Below are 18,909 nucleotides of genomic sequence, written 5' to 3'. Positions count from 1 at the left end.
TTTTTAATTGGTGGGTCCCAATAAACAATATACTTTTCTCCACTTAACTAATAAACGATACACTTTGTGGGTCCCTTTCTCCACTCAACTAATAAACAATACACTTTGTGGGTTCCTTTCTCCACTCAACTAATAAACAATACACTTTGTGAGTCCATTTCTCCACTCAACTAATAAACAATACATTTTTTCTTAAAACCCGTGTTTCCTCCCCTAGGTCATGAATTAGTGGACTGAGGGAGTATCTTTCTGTCATTTTGAGATGTTCACAAAAATTAGTCTATTTTCATTTTTAGAAACTATTACCTGCGTCCCACTTCAAATTTCTTGTTTTTCTTTTTGGGTTGTCCCACTTAAAATGTGTTGTTTTCCCTTATTGATTTTTTTTTTCAAAAAGTAAGAATTCTTAGGGCTCACATCACCTTTTAAACTCTACATCTAAGAGCATCCGCATTGGGGGTTCCTTGATAGCCTACTTGATAGTGGTTGTGTTATTGAGTAGGTAGTGCTGCATTGGGGTTCCTTGATAGCCTACTTGATTTTTTTAGTTTTTAAAGAGGAGAGAAAATTTTTAAAGAGGAGAAGAGAATTAAAAAAAAAAAAAAATCACTCGAGCATACTCGAAAACTCGAGTAGCACTCGAGTAGCTCCTCCCTGCATCGCCTACTCGAGTGCAATACTCGAGTTCGAGTAAGGCATCGAGGATGCCGATGCCAATGCTCTAAGGATGTCTAAACGGTTCGGTTCGATTACCTGAACCCAAAATATGCCCTATTTCACTAATTATTTTGGGTGATCGGATACCCAAATAACCGATTCGGTTTTCAAACTCTAGTCATCAACAATACAAATATCAATTTATCCATTGAACCTAAGCACATTCTTGTACTTCTAATACAACATAATTCTATTTTACCAAAAATTCAATTTTTTTTTAATTTTTAAAAAATTATTATAACTAAAATAATTTTAATTTTAAAAAAGTATATAATAAATTACTATTAATTAAATATTTATCGGTTATTCGGGTACCGATGCCCGAAATTTCTGAAAAACTGACAAATAAATCCGAATCAATACTCAAAATTTTCGGTTATTGGATAACAGTTCGGTTCGGTTATTGGACCATCTAAAATACGATATCCATTTAGACAACCCTATTTACACCACATTACTTAATAATCTAATTAATATTTTCTTAAATAACTGTGCTGAAATAAAACATGACACTTGAAGAGGGACGCATGGAGTATCTATCTTATAGTGGCCATATTCTTCACTCACAATATAATTAATTATCATTATAAACACTATTAATATTTAGATGGAATCTTTTTCCACTTTAAATACAATAACTATTTTTATTAAAATTCGCGTCATTTCGTAGTAAAACTATTTTTTATAAACAAAGAAAAGTGTTTTATTATCTAGCACAATTTAAATCATACAAACCAAATAATTATTTAAATTAAATTATTTTATCTGCTCGAAACAAACGCTTCTTATATGTCGATTTCCCATCATGACTTATGGACAACCACCAAAGACAAAAATTCCCCAGAACGACACCGTTCTACCAATTCAAAGCCCCTTCTCTTCGTCGATTTCCTCTCATAAAACTTACCGACATCGACCCACAACAAAATCTCCAGAACGACGCCGTCCAGCGCCACACCTAAAACCACCAAAACGGCGTCGCACAACAGACCATTATAAATTCATAGTCACTCCACACGTGCGGCAACACACCTCTCACGTGATGTCCAAACACAACCCTCAACAAATTTTTTTATATATATAATCCTAATTCCCCCAACTAATTAAACCCAAAAAATATAGTAAAAAAAAAAGAGCCCACAAATTGAAAAAAGGAAAAAAAAAATTTAAAATGAAAAATTAAAAAAAGGGTCCCCTCCAAAGTCCAAAGCAATGGGTAAGGTAGCAACTGCAGAGATGAAGCGGAAGAAGAAGAAGGGGCGACCGCCCAAGACCCAAATTCCCCTAATTGCCCCTCGCAATCCCATTATTCTCGGCTCGCCTCCCATCACCTACAGCCGATCCCACCGCCGGAACCCTAAGTATTTCAATATTCCGCCGCGAGATTTTGACGCCGAGGACGAAGACGACGACGATGAGCGCAAGGAGAAGAAGGTCAAGCTCGTCGGCCGCCTGCCTCAATCCGACGAGACCCCCAAAATCGATCAGAACCTACAGCAGCAGCGGGAGAAGAAGAAGGACGCCGCCGCGCATTCGTCTTCGCCGTCGGAGTCGGAGTCGGCCTCCGAATCCGAGCCGGATTCCGGTTCCCCCACCGAGCCGGATTCGGCAGAGGATCGCGACGCGAAGAAGCGGAAGATCAATGCCGTCGATCGTGGATCTGACGGCGCGGTTTCAACTCAGGTGGAGGATAATTCGCCATTTCTGCCTCAATTTTGAGAATTGGGGGAGAGCTTTTGGTGTCTGACAATTGTGCTTTTGTGCGCGGTGAAAACGGATTTTCTATTTTGGGAATATTGGAATTCCGGAATTTGAACGGGGGTGGGGGTTTCTGTGTGGATGTTTTTGAATTGGGTTTTGGGATTTCGCGCGGAAAAAGATAAGTATTAGTACCTTTATTTTTCTTCGGTGGGTATGTTCTGACTTCTGAAGATCTGAAAGGGGTGGGCTGTGATTTGACTGAGTCAAAATCTATATCTACGTTTTTGTTGAAAATACAAAATAGGATATTTATTTGTGAATTTATTTTCTACTTGTTTCCATTTACTGCCTGCATCTGCATAGCTAGATGCATTTCTTTCTATGTATTAGTGTTGCTAATTCTTTCTGCTTAATTTACTGGATTCTTTGTATGTAGATATATGTACATATATATCATTATGTGTGTGTGTTATCTAAAAAGCCTTTTTGTGTCTTGGAAAAGGTTTCAAGTTTGTCTTTACTTTCAGTTGATTATTGTTCTGTTGTTACAGTATTTTTTATTTATTTATTTTCCTCTCATCATTTGACTTGTTGAAGCTTGCTGCTGTTCATTTATTTCTAATTTATCTATTTTCACTGTTACCTTTCATTCTTGGTGATTTCAATGAATTTTGAGCTGATAACTTTTGTGCAGTTAATGATTCTATTGTTATCTGCAGGAGAAAAAAGATGTGAAAGCGACAGACACTCAGCAACATGGTTCTAATCACATCCCTTAATTTTCTTGATTTTGTAATAAAAGGAAAAAAATTAAAATGCTTCAGTTGCAAAATGTTGTGGTTTAATTTGATTATTATGGTGATATCAGTAATTTTTTTGTGGACAGGGTCGCCATTGGAGTCTGGTCCCACTCCACCTTTGCCAGACAAAAAGTTGTTGGTGTTCATTCTTGACAGGCTTCAAAAGTATGTGTTGTTTTTTTCTGCCATCTCTTTTCTGTTTCTTGGGCTTTTAAAAAAAAAAAAAAAAATCTATTTTCGGACTGGCCGATGGGTTGTGTACAGTTAGTTTACCGTTGCTGCTTTCTTGAACTTTTGTTGATATGTAGGAAGGATACTTATGGGGTATTTTCCGAGCCTGTGGATGTCAATGAGGTGATGATATATGTTTCACAGATAGATCTTTGATGATGATGATGATGATGATGATGCGATCTTATACGTTGTCAGAGGCTCATGTGAAGTTAATTTCGTTTCAGCTGCCCGATTATTTCGAGGTGATTGACCAACCGATGGATTTTGGGACAGTTAGGAAGAAACTAGATCGTGGAGCGTATAAGAAGTTGGAAGAGCTGGAGGTTGGTTCTGAATTTCGACGTTGCGTATCTTCATTTGATTTGTTCCTATCTGCTCCAAAATTAAGCATTGATTCTGTCATTGTATTTTACCAGCATGAGCTTTTGAAACTCATTTTCTTGTTTTTCCCCAGCAGTCATAGTGATTGAGTTGTTGTTGTGTTATTGTGTTTTATCGAGTTCTTAATAGCTTATTTAATAATATGATTCTTTCTTTTTTTCTCGAGTCCCTTTTAAAATGGTTTGAACCTCATTATTCTTCTGTTGTGATCGAAAATGCAGAGTATATTTTGGACTGTTTGAGTATTTATGCTGAGCACGTGAAACTTGGTTAGTTGATAGGTTTAAAATGAAAGGGAAAACTCTGTATGAGGGATGATTGGTGTTGATGGGACTGGTTTAGCTGTTACTGACCACTCTCCTTGATACATTCTAGCTTGTTCATGTATTAGAATCACTTTGAACTTTATTGGACTGTATCAGCAGATAAAATAGAGGTGAAAGTCGAGCATGCAAGTGATATACTATAATTTTTGGTACTTGAACCTAATTATTGAGGAAAATGATATCTAATCTACCTAATTGTTTGTTGTTTAATCCGTGAGAGCTTCAAAATATATGAATATGAAATTGCCTAATATTGGTATTTTCCTCTATGTTTGGTATACATCACTATAGCTTGGTTTCAGATGTGCCACTCGATTTTCTGACTTCATAAACCGATGTTTTTGAAAAACTTGCTGATGGTTCTCCAAACTGTGATTCCAGGCTGATGTGTTTTTGATATGCTCGAATGCTATGCTGTACAATTCCCCAGATACGGTCTACTATCGACAGGTTCACATGGTCTTTTGTCATTCCGTTTTTTCTTCATTGGTATCCATCATTCTATCTGATTCAAGGGGCTATTTTAGGCACGATCGATACAAGATATTGCAAAGCGGGATTTTGAAAATCTGAGGCATGAAGGCGACAATGGTCCTAAGGTTGTTCGTAGAGGCAGGCCCCCGAATAATAAGAATCAGAAGAAATCTCTTGAAACATCCCCATTGGATCGTGTTGGTGCTGACCCGTCATCAGGAGCAACTCTTACCAACGCAGAAGACAAGGCAACAGGATCTAACTCTTACAATCTGAGAAAGGGACCTGCATTGTATAGGTACCGGCCCAATGATCCGTATGTCTCATCATACCGGCCAAGAAATGGTGAAAACTACTCTGATTTGTCGGGTGACTGGAATAACGAATTTCCAGGTTTTGTATTTGCATTCTCACTTCACCAATCAAATTCTGCATTTAGAATTTCTTTTGCAGATTGGGTTAGTAATGTTACCTTTGTTTCTGATTTGCAGCATCCATTTTAAGGGCTGACATGAAATACGGGAAAAAACAGTTCACCGTTGATGAGAACAGGCGTGATACATATAGGCAATTTAATCCCCTATCTCCAACTAACAACTCGTCTGCTTTTACTAATTCCATGGGAGATACGAAGCGACTCGTGATGGTACTTATGCTGCACAACTCTGTCTAAATATTTTCCTACGGGGGTTCCATTGCAAATGTTAATATACTTGCTCATTCACTAGTAATATATGCTTAGTTTCGTGGAATGAGCCTAAATCTGCAGGCTACATACTGATTGTACGAATCTAAACGCTCGTTTGAATGTACAGGTGGGCCTACACGAGCCCTTTGCATATGCGAGAAGCCTGGCCAGATTTGCTGCGAATCTTGGCCCCATAGCTTGGAAAGTTGCATCGAAGAAGATAGACTACGTCTTGCCTCCGGGGACGCCATACGGTCCTGGTTGGGTTGCTGAAAACGGGGCCACAACTTCACAGCCACCGTCTTTCCCAAACAATCCTGGTGTCGACTGCAGAACTTCCGGGTCAAGTTCTTCCGTTCCACATGGGCTCTCTGAAGAACTAGTCGAAGCCGTCAGGAGGCTCAACAGCCAGACAGAACGAGGAGGCTTACAAGGCGACACCTCTCCATGGAAAACGCCATTCCCACCAGTCCAACAGAACCATATGTATCATCAGCCTCAGATTCAACCTCAGATTCAGAGAAACGGTTTCGGTGGAATGCTCGGATACGATGCACCATCGACATCAAGGCTGGCGCCCGTGCCAGCGATGGAAGGGTTCCAATTCCCCATGCTGCAGGAGATGCCGGCCACCTTGTCACATCACGAGGGCGAGATGTGGACGTTTGGCAGATCGTCTTGGCCGGCCGTGCCAGCTCAGCACGGCCGGAGCCTTGCAGCTCCACCCGACCTCAACGTGGGGGTCCCAGCCGGCTCACCAGGTTACGGCTTGCAGATTGGCTCACCTCAGCAGCAGCAGCAGCCAGATTTAGCATTGCAGCTCTGAACATTGATTTTTTATCCATTTTTGGAAAGAAGGAAAGCTAATTTATGCTGTCAATAGGGAATTTTATGACTACTGGAATAGGAAAGGCTGCTGCTTGGTAGTGTGTAGGAGAAAGTTTGTAAATGTTTTGTATCTCTTTTTCTGTTTCCTAATTGAAACTACAGGGTTATTAGTGTAATTGCATAGCCATAGGTCTGATCATAGGGCAGAAGGAAAATATATTTATCAGCTTATTTTAGTGGCAGGAGAGGATGGTATGGATATGGGCCAAATGTTATTATTAATATATTTATATATACAATGTTTTGATTTTATTTACTGACTTTTATTCTTTTAGGTGGTTTTGGGTTTTGTTTCTTTTGTCATAGGTCAGAGAATGTCAGTGAAAGATTAATGGTGAATATGGAGTAGCTCACATATAATACGTTTTAGATTGTGTTTTTTTATTTTATTGTATATTTTATTACATATATGTGATGTGATGTCATTGTAAAGGTCATTATAATTATTAATAGAGTATGGATTTGTTTCTTAATTTTATCATATATCAGGAAATTATAATTCATGGATATCAGATTCGACTGGTAGATTTTCTGAATATTATTGATGAAATATGAGAGAATTGAATCATGAATGTAGGGATTCGAATCTTGACAAAGATAATTAGCGGTATAATTATTGCAGTTAATTGGAAGTAGAAACTATTTGTTGAAAGGAAATAAATCATTTGCAACAATAAAAATTATTTTAAATAACTTTAAAATATAAATAAATCTCAAACATGTCGTTTGGACTTTGAGATTATCTACCAGGATTGTAGACTAGCTATGGTAAATATTCTTATAATTTTTCTTCGGCTTTTGTAAGAATAGTGACAACTTATTACTCTTTTTTTTTTTTTTTGACTGGAGGGAGTTGGGAAGAGGGAGCAGTGGAGTTTGAACCCGAGACCTCACTGTTCACTGGTGAAACAAATTATTATAAACAATTAACAAAAGTTGGTGGTTGATCCCTATTTTTTGGCAACTTTATTCATATATGTTTTTCTATTAATAAAATGAAATGCAAATTATGGAATTATTTGTGCCCATACAGTAAAATATCCATTTTTTTTATTTAAGTGGATCCAATTATTAATACTAAGACAAGCTTATTATATATCCCTATAAAAAAAAAGCGCTATTAATTAAAAATTGAATTTTTCGTGGTTCAAACATAAAAAATAAAAAAAAAAGTCCGTCATTTATGACGGGTGACTATAGTCGTGTTATTCACGATAATACTATTCACCTACAATGAAAATATGTAGTCGTTAAATTTAATGGTGCATTAACAACGAAAGAGTCATCGTTAATTTTTAATGACGGTTATTTTCACATTGTCAGTAGACGTTGTTTTTTAAAATTATATATTTTGTTGTAATTATATATAAATTATTATTATTATTATTATTATTATTATTATTATTATTATTATTATTATTATTATTATTTTATGATCGTACATGTACTGCGTGGAATATGTGTTGTCCAATTTACTATCACTGGGAAATTAATATTCATTTACGGCCATTTATTAGCCAGTTTAGAGCACCCGCATCGCGGGTACTCGAGGAGGTCCTCGAGGAGACCATCTGCGTCGAGGAGGGCGATGCGGCGAGGACTCCTCGAGTTATCGAGTATCCTCGAATGGCCGGTGGAGATGGCGCGTGCAATGCACGCGCCCAATTTAAAAAAAAAATATGAAAAATTCAAAAATTCGAATTTATATATATTCTTTTGACTGCAGCTCCTCGGTCTCCGCACCTTTGACCGACCGTTTGAATTTTTTTTTTCTCCTTCTTCTCTTCTTTAAAACAACCCATCTTCTTCCTTCTTCTCCACACCTATTCTCCTTCTTTCTTCTTCCTTCTTCTCTTCACACCTCTTCTTCTCCTACAATTTTCTCCGTCATGGATCCACACAACCCTTTCTACGATCCAAATTGGTGCCCTGATCTCTCCTCCGATTATCATCCCGATATGGGAGGAATCAACTTGGAGGAGAGCCCGCCCGAGGAGGAACCGGTGAGTGCTCAACAGAGTGTCTCACCACCAAAAAAAGGCGGCCGGAGGAAGGAAAAGGCCACCAAAATGAAGCACGACAAACCAAAAGTTTACCGTCATACTTACCTTCCACAGCATACGGATCTCATCGTCCAAATTTGGGCGGAGGAGACCAACGACTCGATCCGTGGGACGGATAAGAAGGGAGAGTCATATTGGGGCCGGATCCGCGAACGTGTGAACCTCATCCTCGACGTCGACCTCGGCATCAAGCAACTTCAAGGCCACTGGTCCCGGGTGAGCGATAATGTGCGTCTCTGGGAAGCTGTTTGGGTGGAGACGCGCAACAATTGGCCGTCCGGTCATTCGGATGATATGATTCGTGAAAAGGCCCAAACCATCTTCAAGGCTAGAAGCCCAACCAATGCCTCCTTCAATTTCTGGAACGCGTGGAGAGTTCTCCGGAACAATCCCAAGTTCAAGTCGATGTACCTCCTTGGAGACGTGCATGCCTCCAAGAGGACAAAGACTACGGAAGAGGGCGGCTTCACCACCTCGGCGTCGGGCGAGGAGATCTCTTCTGCTCGGCCCATTGGCAACAAGGCGGCGAAGGCGGCGGCCAAGGCGGCGAAGGCGGCGGAGAAAGGGAAAGGGAAGGCATGCAGCAGCGTCGCATACGAGCTCGGATCCTCCACCAGAAATTGTGGAGAGATTGGATAGGAACGACGCGCAGATGAGGGCATTCACCGCCCAGTACCAGCGGAGGAACGATATCCGGGAGAGGGAGCTCGATATGCAGCTCCTGAACACGGATACGACGAACATGACGGACGCACAACGTGCATTGCACGCGTCCATGGTCGCCGACGTGCTCAGGCGTGGTGGTCTATCCTAGGCTTTTAATTATGTGATTTTAATGATGTTTTAGGTTTTTTAAATTTTTATGTATTTTTTTTTATGTTTTAAGTAATTTTAAATTTTATGTTTAATCCAGTATTTAAATATGCAATTTAAATTATGCAATAAAATTTAAATGAAAAACATAAAATCAAAACTAATATTATCAAGGAGGCTATCAAGGAACTCCAATGCAGCACTACCTACTCAATAACACAAACACTATCAAGTAGGCTATCAAGGAGGCTATCAAGGAGGTCCCAATGCGGATGCTCTTAGCTTTTGCATTCTTTGTTGTGAAATAGGTGTAATATTTTTTTAGCAGAAAAATATTTTACATAAACCCGGCCGAACCGAATCCTAATAATAATATATACAAACTCCTTAATGCTTTAGATTTAAAAATATAAAGAAATGAAGAGTGGTACCGTGGTACACACTATATTTTGGGACAGAGGATCCCATTTGGAATTTCTATGGGTGAAATTTTGTTGGGGTAGTTTCTAATTAAATTTAATGAACAATGTATTCTTAAATTACTTTCTTCTATTTTAAAAAGAAATATTGAATGGATTAAGAAGTAATTAACCAATGCAATCGTGAGGATTCTTTAAGCCATGAATTTATTTGTGTAGTTATGCATAATGTTGGTACATTGAATTTAATTACTATATTCAGTTACATTTACTAATGAGGTCAAACATACATCAATGTTTCGCATAAATTGATAAAAGAAAAAACATGAAGCGACAAATAAATATATAAAATACTTTAATTTTACCATTTTGCATAGTCTTTGCGTTGTTGTTCGATCCTAAGCCTCCGCTTCAAATGTTAAAAGTAAGAATTTTTCAGACATATATATATTCGAAATTTTCTATTTATTTAAGAAAATATTTTACTTATCTTAAATAAATACAGTCGGATATATAGCCAGCCCTAATCCTATAACAATCTTAAATTCAAGACTATTCTAATCAATAAGACAGATTTAAACACAATTACAATAAGATTTATATTTAAAGATAATTAATACACATACCAAAAATAGTCATATAAAACGATAGCCATCGCTCTTCACTCTCCTCTCCAGCAAATAAATCTCTCTCTCTCTCTCTAAAATATTGATGGCACGTAAGAAAAGCCTCCGAGCAACCTTCCTATACGTCGTCGTTTCCGTCTTCTTCTTCGCCTCTCTCTACCACTACCTCCACGACGCCGTCTCCACCTTCTCCTCCACCGCCATCATCTCCTTCTCCGCCGCCACCAAAACCCCCTTCCACCGCCGCTCACTCGCCACCACCGCCGTCCTCGTCCACGACTGGCAGGTCCTCGTCATCCTCTCGCCGGAGACGCCGCCTCCGCCGAATCTCGACGGCTACTCCTGCCTTTTCCACACAAACGAGATTTCTCCGGCGAGATTCTCCGGTACGCTCCCATTCCCCGATCGAGCGACCTTCACCTGCCTATTTCCGGTACGAGCTCGCCGGAGCGCGCCGTTCCGGCAGCCGGTGCTGCTGCGGACGCAGGTTAAACCGCCGGCAATCGCGGCTGCGCGGCCGCCGCTTCCACTGTGGTCGAATCTCGTCTACGACTCCCTCACCACAGACGACGATGTCGTCTTATTCGTGAAGGGGATCCACACGCGGCAGGGCTCCAACCGCCGCCCTAGTGAGTTCCGGTGCGTCTTCTTCTCCGACGCCACGGAAGGCGTCAGGACCGCCGTCACGCACTCGAAGCAGGAAGTTTTCCGCTGCGGACGGCCTCCCCTAACGGCCGTTAGCACGGGAAAGGAATTAGTGAAAGTCACCTTAGAAATAGTCGCGGAAAATAGGGTAGTCCCTTCCGTGGCGTACTACACGCCCCCGCGCAAGTTAGCCCCCAACGGCGGGAAGGCTCTACTCTGCGCCACTACCATGGTTTACGACGTGACCAAATTTCTCAGGGAGTGGGTGTTGTACCACGCCAAAATCGGCGTCGAGAAATTCCTCCTCTACGACAACGGCAGCGACGACGATCTCTCCAGAGTAGTCCGCGAGCTTGTGATCGAAGGCTACGACGTCGCCACCTACACGTGGCGGTGGCCGAAGACGCAGGAGGCCGGCTTCTCGCACAGCGCGATCTACGCTTTAGATGCTTGTACGTGGATGATGTATATAGACGTCGACGAATTTGTATACTCGCCGACGTGGCATAATATCAGTGCGCCGTCGCCGTCGCTGCTGCATCACCGGATCGCAAATTTGTCGATGAAATTAGGTCAGATAAGCATAAACTGCCGCGAATTTGGGCCGTCGGAGCAGAAGGTTCACCCGGTGCTGGGCGTGATCTACGGCTACGATTGCCGCCGGCGCCTGGAGAATCGGCACAAATCAATTGTGAAATTGGACGCCGTTGATGAATCCCTAGTGAACGTGATCCACCATTTCTACCTAAAGGAAGGGTTGAGGACTAGGAAATTGAACACGACGGCAATGGTGGTGAACCACTACAAGTACCAGGCGTGGCCGGAGTTCAAGGCCAAGTTCAGGCGGCGCGTGTCGGCCTACGTTCTGGATTGGACGCAGAAGATGAACCCGAAGTCGAACGACCGGACGCCCGGGCTAGGGTTTGCCCCGGTGGAGCCGGCCGGGTGGCCGCAGAAGTTCTGCGAGGTTCGGGATGAGGTGTTAAAGGATTTGGCTATTCGGTGGTTCGGGATCGAGTCGGAGTTCGGGATCAAAATGCCGTGGGAGAGATGATGCATGAAAACTGTTGATTCTCTACGGAAATTGGGGCTAGGGTTTTGCGCGATCGATGATGATTCGATTATTCTTGGCTTGCATGCATGGATATTCATTGTTTGCTGCTTACGCCCAAGGAAGACAATTGTTTGTATAAATTAAAAAGTGATGAAAGGAATTTTCTGCCCATGTAATTGAACATGGATTTATGTGATTAATTTTTTGTACCTATTCCTTGTAATTTGGTGCTTCAATACTAGCTTTTTTTAGTTAATTAAGGGATTAATTACAGAAGAAAATGGGGTTTTAATTCTTCATCTTCTTATAGAAGCATTTAACCTAGCTAGTATATTTTTTCTCACGAGATATATAACTTGTATTTATACTATTATTGAGGGAGTTAATTACATAAAAGAAAATAAAGAATAATTACACTAATTTAAATTGGATTATTTTTGGTTTTGCACACTAACCTTAAAATTGGTACAAAATACACAAACTTAATTAACACTTGCTGTAACTTTATTGCGATTGGGATCGGAATTTTTGCAAAAAATAAAATTGACTTTGCAATTTGATGGCATAATTTTCACAACCAAAACGACATCATTTTAATTAGAAGTATTTAGAACACGTCGAAGCCAAACTCACGCAATTTATACTGTCGTCGGAGTACCACGTTGACTTTATTTTGAACCAAAATCTCATTAATTATGATAAAATTACAATAATTATTAAATTTGGGGGATTGCACTAGTACTAATTTATTTACGAGTAAGGGTGGATGGGTTTTGGACCTTGGCATCAATTTGTTCTTGAAATTTTATTCTTATCTTTTAATATCTTTTGTTGAGTTTAGTTGGTTAATATCTGGTTTCAATGCATGTTACTGATGAATTAATTGTTGATCAAGAATGTTCCGAATAAAAAATTTCATTCAGAATAGATGAGTACCCTATTGAATTTCGCTCAGAAATGTACTTTGTAGTTGACTTTGTTCAGATCCCAATACTAAAATAATACTATTAAAAAGAAAAAGGGAAAAAACTAGTTAGAAATAATACAATGACAGATATAATACGATATTTAGATGTTTCACATTTTATAAATGTCTATGATAATCACTGAATTTCTAAGTAATGTTAAGAAAAGGTGTGCAAGCTAGCTAGCGTCACTCACTTGACTATATACTAGTAATGAATAATTGGAAATATTCTAGTAACTAAGCATTAGTTAGAAATCAATTGTGTATGTGTTATATATTGAGTAATTTTTATAATAATAATAAAAAAATTGGTTTATAGCATTAGAAAATGTTTAAAATAGGTTTTATAAAATAAAAAATAAAAATTACCCATAACAAGTGTCCTATTTTCTTTTTGAGTTGTCTCACGACAAGTGTCCGCTTTCTAAAATAAGAAAATGGACTTCACCACTCTTTAATTACCTTTTAAGCATCTCCACTTTAATTATATTTTTCTCACAAAATAAAAGTGGCTCCACCCTTTTTTATTTTTTTACTCTTTAATCATACTCACTTAAATTCTCGTGCCGAAACTATGACACTTGTCATGGGACCGAGGAGGTAAAAAATGGAGTAACATTTATAAACATCGAACAGCTGGTACCAAACACAAACAATATTGATACTAAAAAAGGTGTAGTTCCTATAATTCATAATGAAGCCATAAAAGCTCACTCTCTTTTGTAAATGAGCAAGAAATTCAAATTGAAGCATTACATATTATTGACGAAACATGTTCAGTAAGATTATTGCTTGTCATTTAATGTAAAATAGTAAATCTAAAAAATTAATCATACATGAATTATTATGAGTTGGCATATATTTATGGCAATTGACAGAATAACACATAATTCAAGCTAAATTTTTATGACAGTTAAATTTGTACAGAATTGCAGTATGCCAGTATTATTTTGTAATTATTTTGGGTTGGATTAACATTCGATTCTAGTGTGCTGTTAAATTGTTATATCTAAATTCATAATTTTAAGCAAAATTATTAAAGTAATTTTAGGATAAAGTGGAATAGAAGTAAAGGGTTTTGGGGAATAAAAATGGCGAGGAAGTAACGCAGCATGGGGCATGGCTTTATAGCAAAAGAGCTCATTTAACTTGCAGCATCAATTTCGTTGACAATTTCGCTCTTTTATTGATTATCTTTTATTACTCTATCCGTCCTACGAATCTTAACATTTTTGGTTTTGGCACGAAAAATAAGAAATTGTATATTAGTGTTTTAAGTGTGTGGTTAATAAAGTATAAAAGTGATAAAGTAGGAGAGAGAAGATAATAATTATTACCTTATTTAAAAATGTGTCAAGATTCGTGGGACGATCCAAAAAGAAATACGTGTCAAGATTTGTGAGAAAGATAGAGTATTAGTATATAACTGGGAAATTTTATCCTTTGATTGCTTCCAAAGTTATCACATGTAAAATTTAGCTTTTTGCCTTCACAATTCACAAACCCATACGGACTTTCTTTTTGTAGTTCTCCACCGAAAAAATAATTAAATAAACTTATGATGGGGTTTGCATATTAATAACACTAATTCGAATTATGTTCTGATTCAAAAAAGATGTCATTTTAAATTTGTTTAATTGATTTACAATAGCAATTTTTTTAAAAAATATATATGAAATTAAATCTGGCATGATTGTCGGATAAGTACACGTGGAAAAATCGGTCGATCATCTTAAACAATGTTAATTGCAATTTTTTCAATGTTTTTGGCAACCATATAAACTTGAATTTTACCGAAAATAGATTGATGTTGTAAATTACACATTGTAAATGTCATATTTTTAGTGTTAAGAAAATCTAAAATTTGTGTTGAATACCAAAATATAAGTTAAAGTAGCTAGTATCATATATATGCAATTATCCCTAAAAAATAAATGAATTTCTTTTTCTCTCCTCGTTGAGAGCCTTGCTTTTCTCCTTTGTTGAGACCTTCGTTTTTCCTTGTTTTCTTTCTCATGGAAGATCATATGGCCGGAATGAGATTATCAGATGAAGATGACGAACTCCTACTTGACGACGATATCGCGGGAGATCCGTCTGTTGCCGTGGATCTTTGTCTCGTCGGAAAATTTCTCACAGATCAAACTATCAACTTCAACCTCATGCGAAGCCATCTAGCGAGTGTTTGGAGGCCTGGGAAGGGAGTTTTTATGAAGGATATCGGAAGTGGAAGATTTATCTTTCAATTTTTCCATGAACTTGATCTCCTTAGGGTTTACGAAGGAGGTCCGTGGGCTTTTGGCAACTTCCCACTCATTCTCCATAGACTACAACGTGGTGAATTCCCTTTGAGCGTCCCACTTGATACACTGCCCTTTTGGATTCAAATCCATGACCTCCCAGCGGGCTATCTAACGGAGGGCGTGGGCAGATTGCTAGGAAACTTTGTTGGAAAGTTTCTGGAATATGATAGCACGAATTCTTCAGGAGTATGGCGTCAATATATGCGGGTCAGGGTTGGTGTTCGTGTCTCGGAGCCTCTGAAGAGATTTAAGAAGATTAAAAATAAAGATGGATCCACATTCATCGTCAATTTCAAGTATGAACGACTCAATGTCTTTTGCTTCCTCTGTGGAAGATTAGGGCATTCGGAGAGTTTTTGCGAGCTCATGTTCGACCCCAAATCAAAGGATATGGCTCGTGAATGGGGTGTTGGACTCAAAGCTGGTGATCGCAGACTCCCCAGTCTTGCCGGCGACAAATGGCTGCGGGTGGAGGAGACAAGCGGAAACCCTAGCAAGGAGGCGGCGGCTGCTAGGGTTTCTAGTGTGCCGTTACAAGATCCAAAAGGAAAATCCCAAGAAAATAGGAGTATCATTATTCCTGTAACAAATGAGCAGATTTCTCGGAGACCAATCCCACCAAATCAGCAGGGGGTTATTTTACAAAATATCAGCAACAATTACCACTCAAGACAATTAATGCAAGTTGATGATACTACTCAGGTACACATTGATGAACGAAAGAGGCGAAGGGGTGATTCTACCACTGTTCCACAGCTAACTCTCACAACCGAGGCTTTTCCTTCTGATATTATCGAGGATGGCGCGATTGTTACTACTTTTCTATCGGCGGGCTCCGATTCCGGGGCCAGCCGGGCCCAATGATAGCCTTGAGCTGGAACTGCAGGGGGCTAGGCCCACCCCTTGCTGTTCCCACGCTGCATGAACTCATTCGAGTTCACAGGCCCAACTTCGTCTTCTTGTGTGAGACCATTTCTCACAAGGCTCGCATGGAAGAAGTCCGCTCTCGTCTTAACTTTGAGGGCTGTTTTACAGTGGATAGCTTGGGAAGGAGTGGCGGTCTTTGCATGCTTTGGAGAGCTTCTTCGACTTGCAAACTCCTCGGTTTTTCTCAAAACCATATTGATCTCCATATTATGGACGTCAATGGCGATTGGAGGCTTACTGGTTACTACGGCTTCCCAGAAAGAAATCGCCGTAGGGACTCTTGGAATCTTTTGCGGCGTTTGGCAGGTATTAATTCTCTTCCTTGGCTTGTCATTGGTGATTTCAATGATCTCTTGGATCCAGGAGAAAAGCGCGAAAGGGTCGAGCATCCCAATTGGCTCTTCTCTGGTTTCCGTACCGCGGTTTTGGATTGTGGGCTGTCTGATCTTCCGTTGATTGGCAATCAATACACTTGGTCTCGTGGCTTAGGAACTGCTAATTCGGTGGAGGAGAGACTTGACAGAGGAATGACCACTACACACTGGAGAACTCTCTTTCCTGCCGCTACTCTAACTGCTCTCACGGCGCCCATATCTGATCATGCGTCTCTTCTTCTTAAATGTCAAGGCGAGATCTCTGTTCGTTCTCCCCGGAGGTTCAAATTTGAAAACAAGTAGTGTGTTGAGGCGGACTTACCAAACGTCGTCCGTGATTGTTGGATGAACCTGCATGGCATTCAAATCATGGAGCGGCTCATGGCAGTTTCTGAGTCCATCACTGTGTGGGCTGCTCATCTCAGAAACGTTGAGAGACGTCCCAAGAGTGAGCTTCAGAGGACGATCTCTATTTTGCAGGGCCGTAATGATGCTCGCTCTGTTCGGAATCTGCAGCAAGCTAAGAAAGACCTTGGAATCATTTTATTGAAGGAGGAAACTCATTGGAAACAAAGAGCAAAACAATTTTGGCTAAAAGACGGCGATCGAAACACGAAGTTCTTCCATGCCATGGCCTCCGCTCGGAGGAAAACCAACAAAATAGTTCGTCTCCAAGGTGACGATGGGAGGTGGACGACTAGTGATCAGGATATCCACCAGGTGGCCACTTCTTATTTTGAGAAACTCTTTGATGAGCCTTCGAACACCAGCAACTATCACCAGGCTCTGGACCGCCTTCATCCATGCATTGACAACAACATGAATACCGAACTTACTCAACCTCTCCGCTTGGAAGAATTTACTACTGCTATCTCTCAAATGCATCCAGACAAATCTCCTAGCCCCGACGGATTTAACCCTAAATTCTATCAAAAGTTCTGGAATGTGGTGGGAAATGATGTCTTCTCGAACTGCTGTACTTGGTTGGAGAATGAGTCTTTTCCAACAAATTTGAATCATACACATATCTCTCTCATCCCCAAGGTGGAGTCCCCGTCAAGCATGACAGATCTTCATCCCATTGCCTTATGCAACGTCTTATACAAAATCCTCTCTAAGGTCCTGTGTAATAGACTAAAAGGCGTGCTCCCTCATCTTGTGGACCGTGCTCAGTCGGCTTTTGTGGAGGGAAGACTTATACAAGATAACATTCTTATCGCTTTTGAAGCGATCCACTCGATGAAGAAGAAAACCAAAGGCAAACATGGGTCTCTTGCTCTCAAAATCGACATCAGTAAAGCATACGACAGGGTTGATTGGAAATATTTAGACGCGGTGCTGCGTCGTCGTGGGTTCTGTGATAAGTGGCGCGCCTGGATAAATCTCTGCGTTCGTTCCGTTACATATGACGTGCTTATTAACGGAGTGGCTGTTGGTCCGATCAATCCACATAGAGGCCTGCGACAGGGTGACCCGCTTTCACCTTATCTTTTCATTTTGTGCGCTGAAGGTCTCTCGGCCATGGTGAGACATGAGACAGCACGGGGTAATCTTCACGGGCTCCAAATCAGTCGCGGGGGCCCTCCTATCTCCCACCTAATGTTCGCCGACGACTGCATCTTCTTCTGTCGGGCCTCAACTAATGAATGTGCTACTCTCAAAAGTGTGTTAGGGATTTACAAATCTGCTTCGGGGCAAGCAATCAACTACCAAAAGTCTGGGATTTTCTTCAGCGGCAATGTTTCGGTGGCTGATCGTGCAGCCATTTCCTCTTTAATGGGGGTCTCGTCACCTCTCAATACTGGTCGTTACTTGGGTCTTCCTTCACTTATAGGCCGAAAGAAGCGAGAGATATTTGCTTACCTAAGGGAGAGACTGTGGAACAGGATTAATGGCTGGAATGGTAAGAAACTGTCAAAAGCGGGGAAAGAAGTCTTAATCAAGGGGGTAGCCCAAGCGATCCCTTCTTATTGCATGTCGATCTTTGCACTCCCCACTACTCTTACCGATGAGATGGAGCGTATGATGAATACCTTTTGGTGGGGAAATAAGAGCGGCAATGGGAAAGGCATCAACTGGACTAAGTGGGAGAGACTTTGTGTCGACAAGAAACTCGGCAGCCTTGGGTTCAGGAGCTTACATCTCCTCAATATTGCAATGCTTGGAAAGATGGGGTGGAGACTTATTGACGAACCGGAAGCTCTTGTGTGTAAAGTTCTAAAGGTTAAATACTTCCCAAATTGTGACTTTCTTCGCGCTGCTGTTGGGCACAGCCCGAGCTTCACCTGGCGCAGCATTCTTTCGGCGCAAGACCTTGTTAGGCGTGGGGTAAGAAGGCGGATTGGTGATGGCAGTATAGTTCGGGTTTATCATGATCCTTGGCTTCGTGGGACTGAGAATTTTAGGTTTTCCTCGGACTCTCCCATTCTAATGAATGATCTTATTGTGAAGGACCTTATGTTGCCGGGAGTTCAAAGATGGGATACTGACATTATCCATGCTATTGCCA

The 18,909-nt window shown here is 40.4% G+C and overlaps 2 protein-coding genes across 2 annotated transcripts; both read left to right on the top strand.

Moving 5' to 3' along the window:
* The first annotated feature begins 1,827 nt into the window (after positions 1-1,827).
* LOC131010982 (uncharacterized) lies at positions 1,828-6,461 on the top strand. The gene is made up of 9 exons (XM_057938704.1): positions 1,828-2,400; positions 3,138-3,177; positions 3,305-3,383; positions 3,527-3,572; positions 3,677-3,775; positions 4,541-4,609; positions 4,687-5,026; positions 5,125-5,279; positions 5,449-6,461. Exons 1-9 carry the CDS (start codon positions 1,930-1,932, stop codon positions 6,145-6,147), a joined length of 1,998 nt encoding a protein of 665 aa, XP_057794687.1. The 5' UTR covers positions 1,828-1,929; the 3' UTR covers positions 6,148-6,461.
* Positions 6,462-10,026: 3,565 nt separating this feature from the next.
* On the top strand, positions 10,027-12,085 carry LOC131010981 (glycosyltransferase family 92 protein RCOM_0530710). Its single transcript, XM_057938703.1, has one exon. The coding sequence runs from the start codon at positions 10,216-10,218 to the stop codon at positions 11,827-11,829; it is 1,614 nt and encodes a 537-aa protein (XP_057794686.1). The 5' UTR covers positions 10,027-10,215; the 3' UTR covers positions 11,830-12,085.
* Positions 12,086-18,909: the final 6,824 nt, after the last annotated feature.

This window comes from Salvia miltiorrhiza, chromosome 2, assembly GCF_028751815.1.
Source record: "Salvia miltiorrhiza cultivar Shanhuang (shh) chromosome 2, IMPLAD_Smil_shh, whole genome shotgun sequence".
In the NCBI taxonomy this organism is placed as follows: Eukaryota; Viridiplantae; Streptophyta; class Magnoliopsida; order Lamiales; family Lamiaceae; genus Salvia; species Salvia miltiorrhiza.
This window is presented reverse-complemented; position numbering and strand designations above follow the sequence as displayed.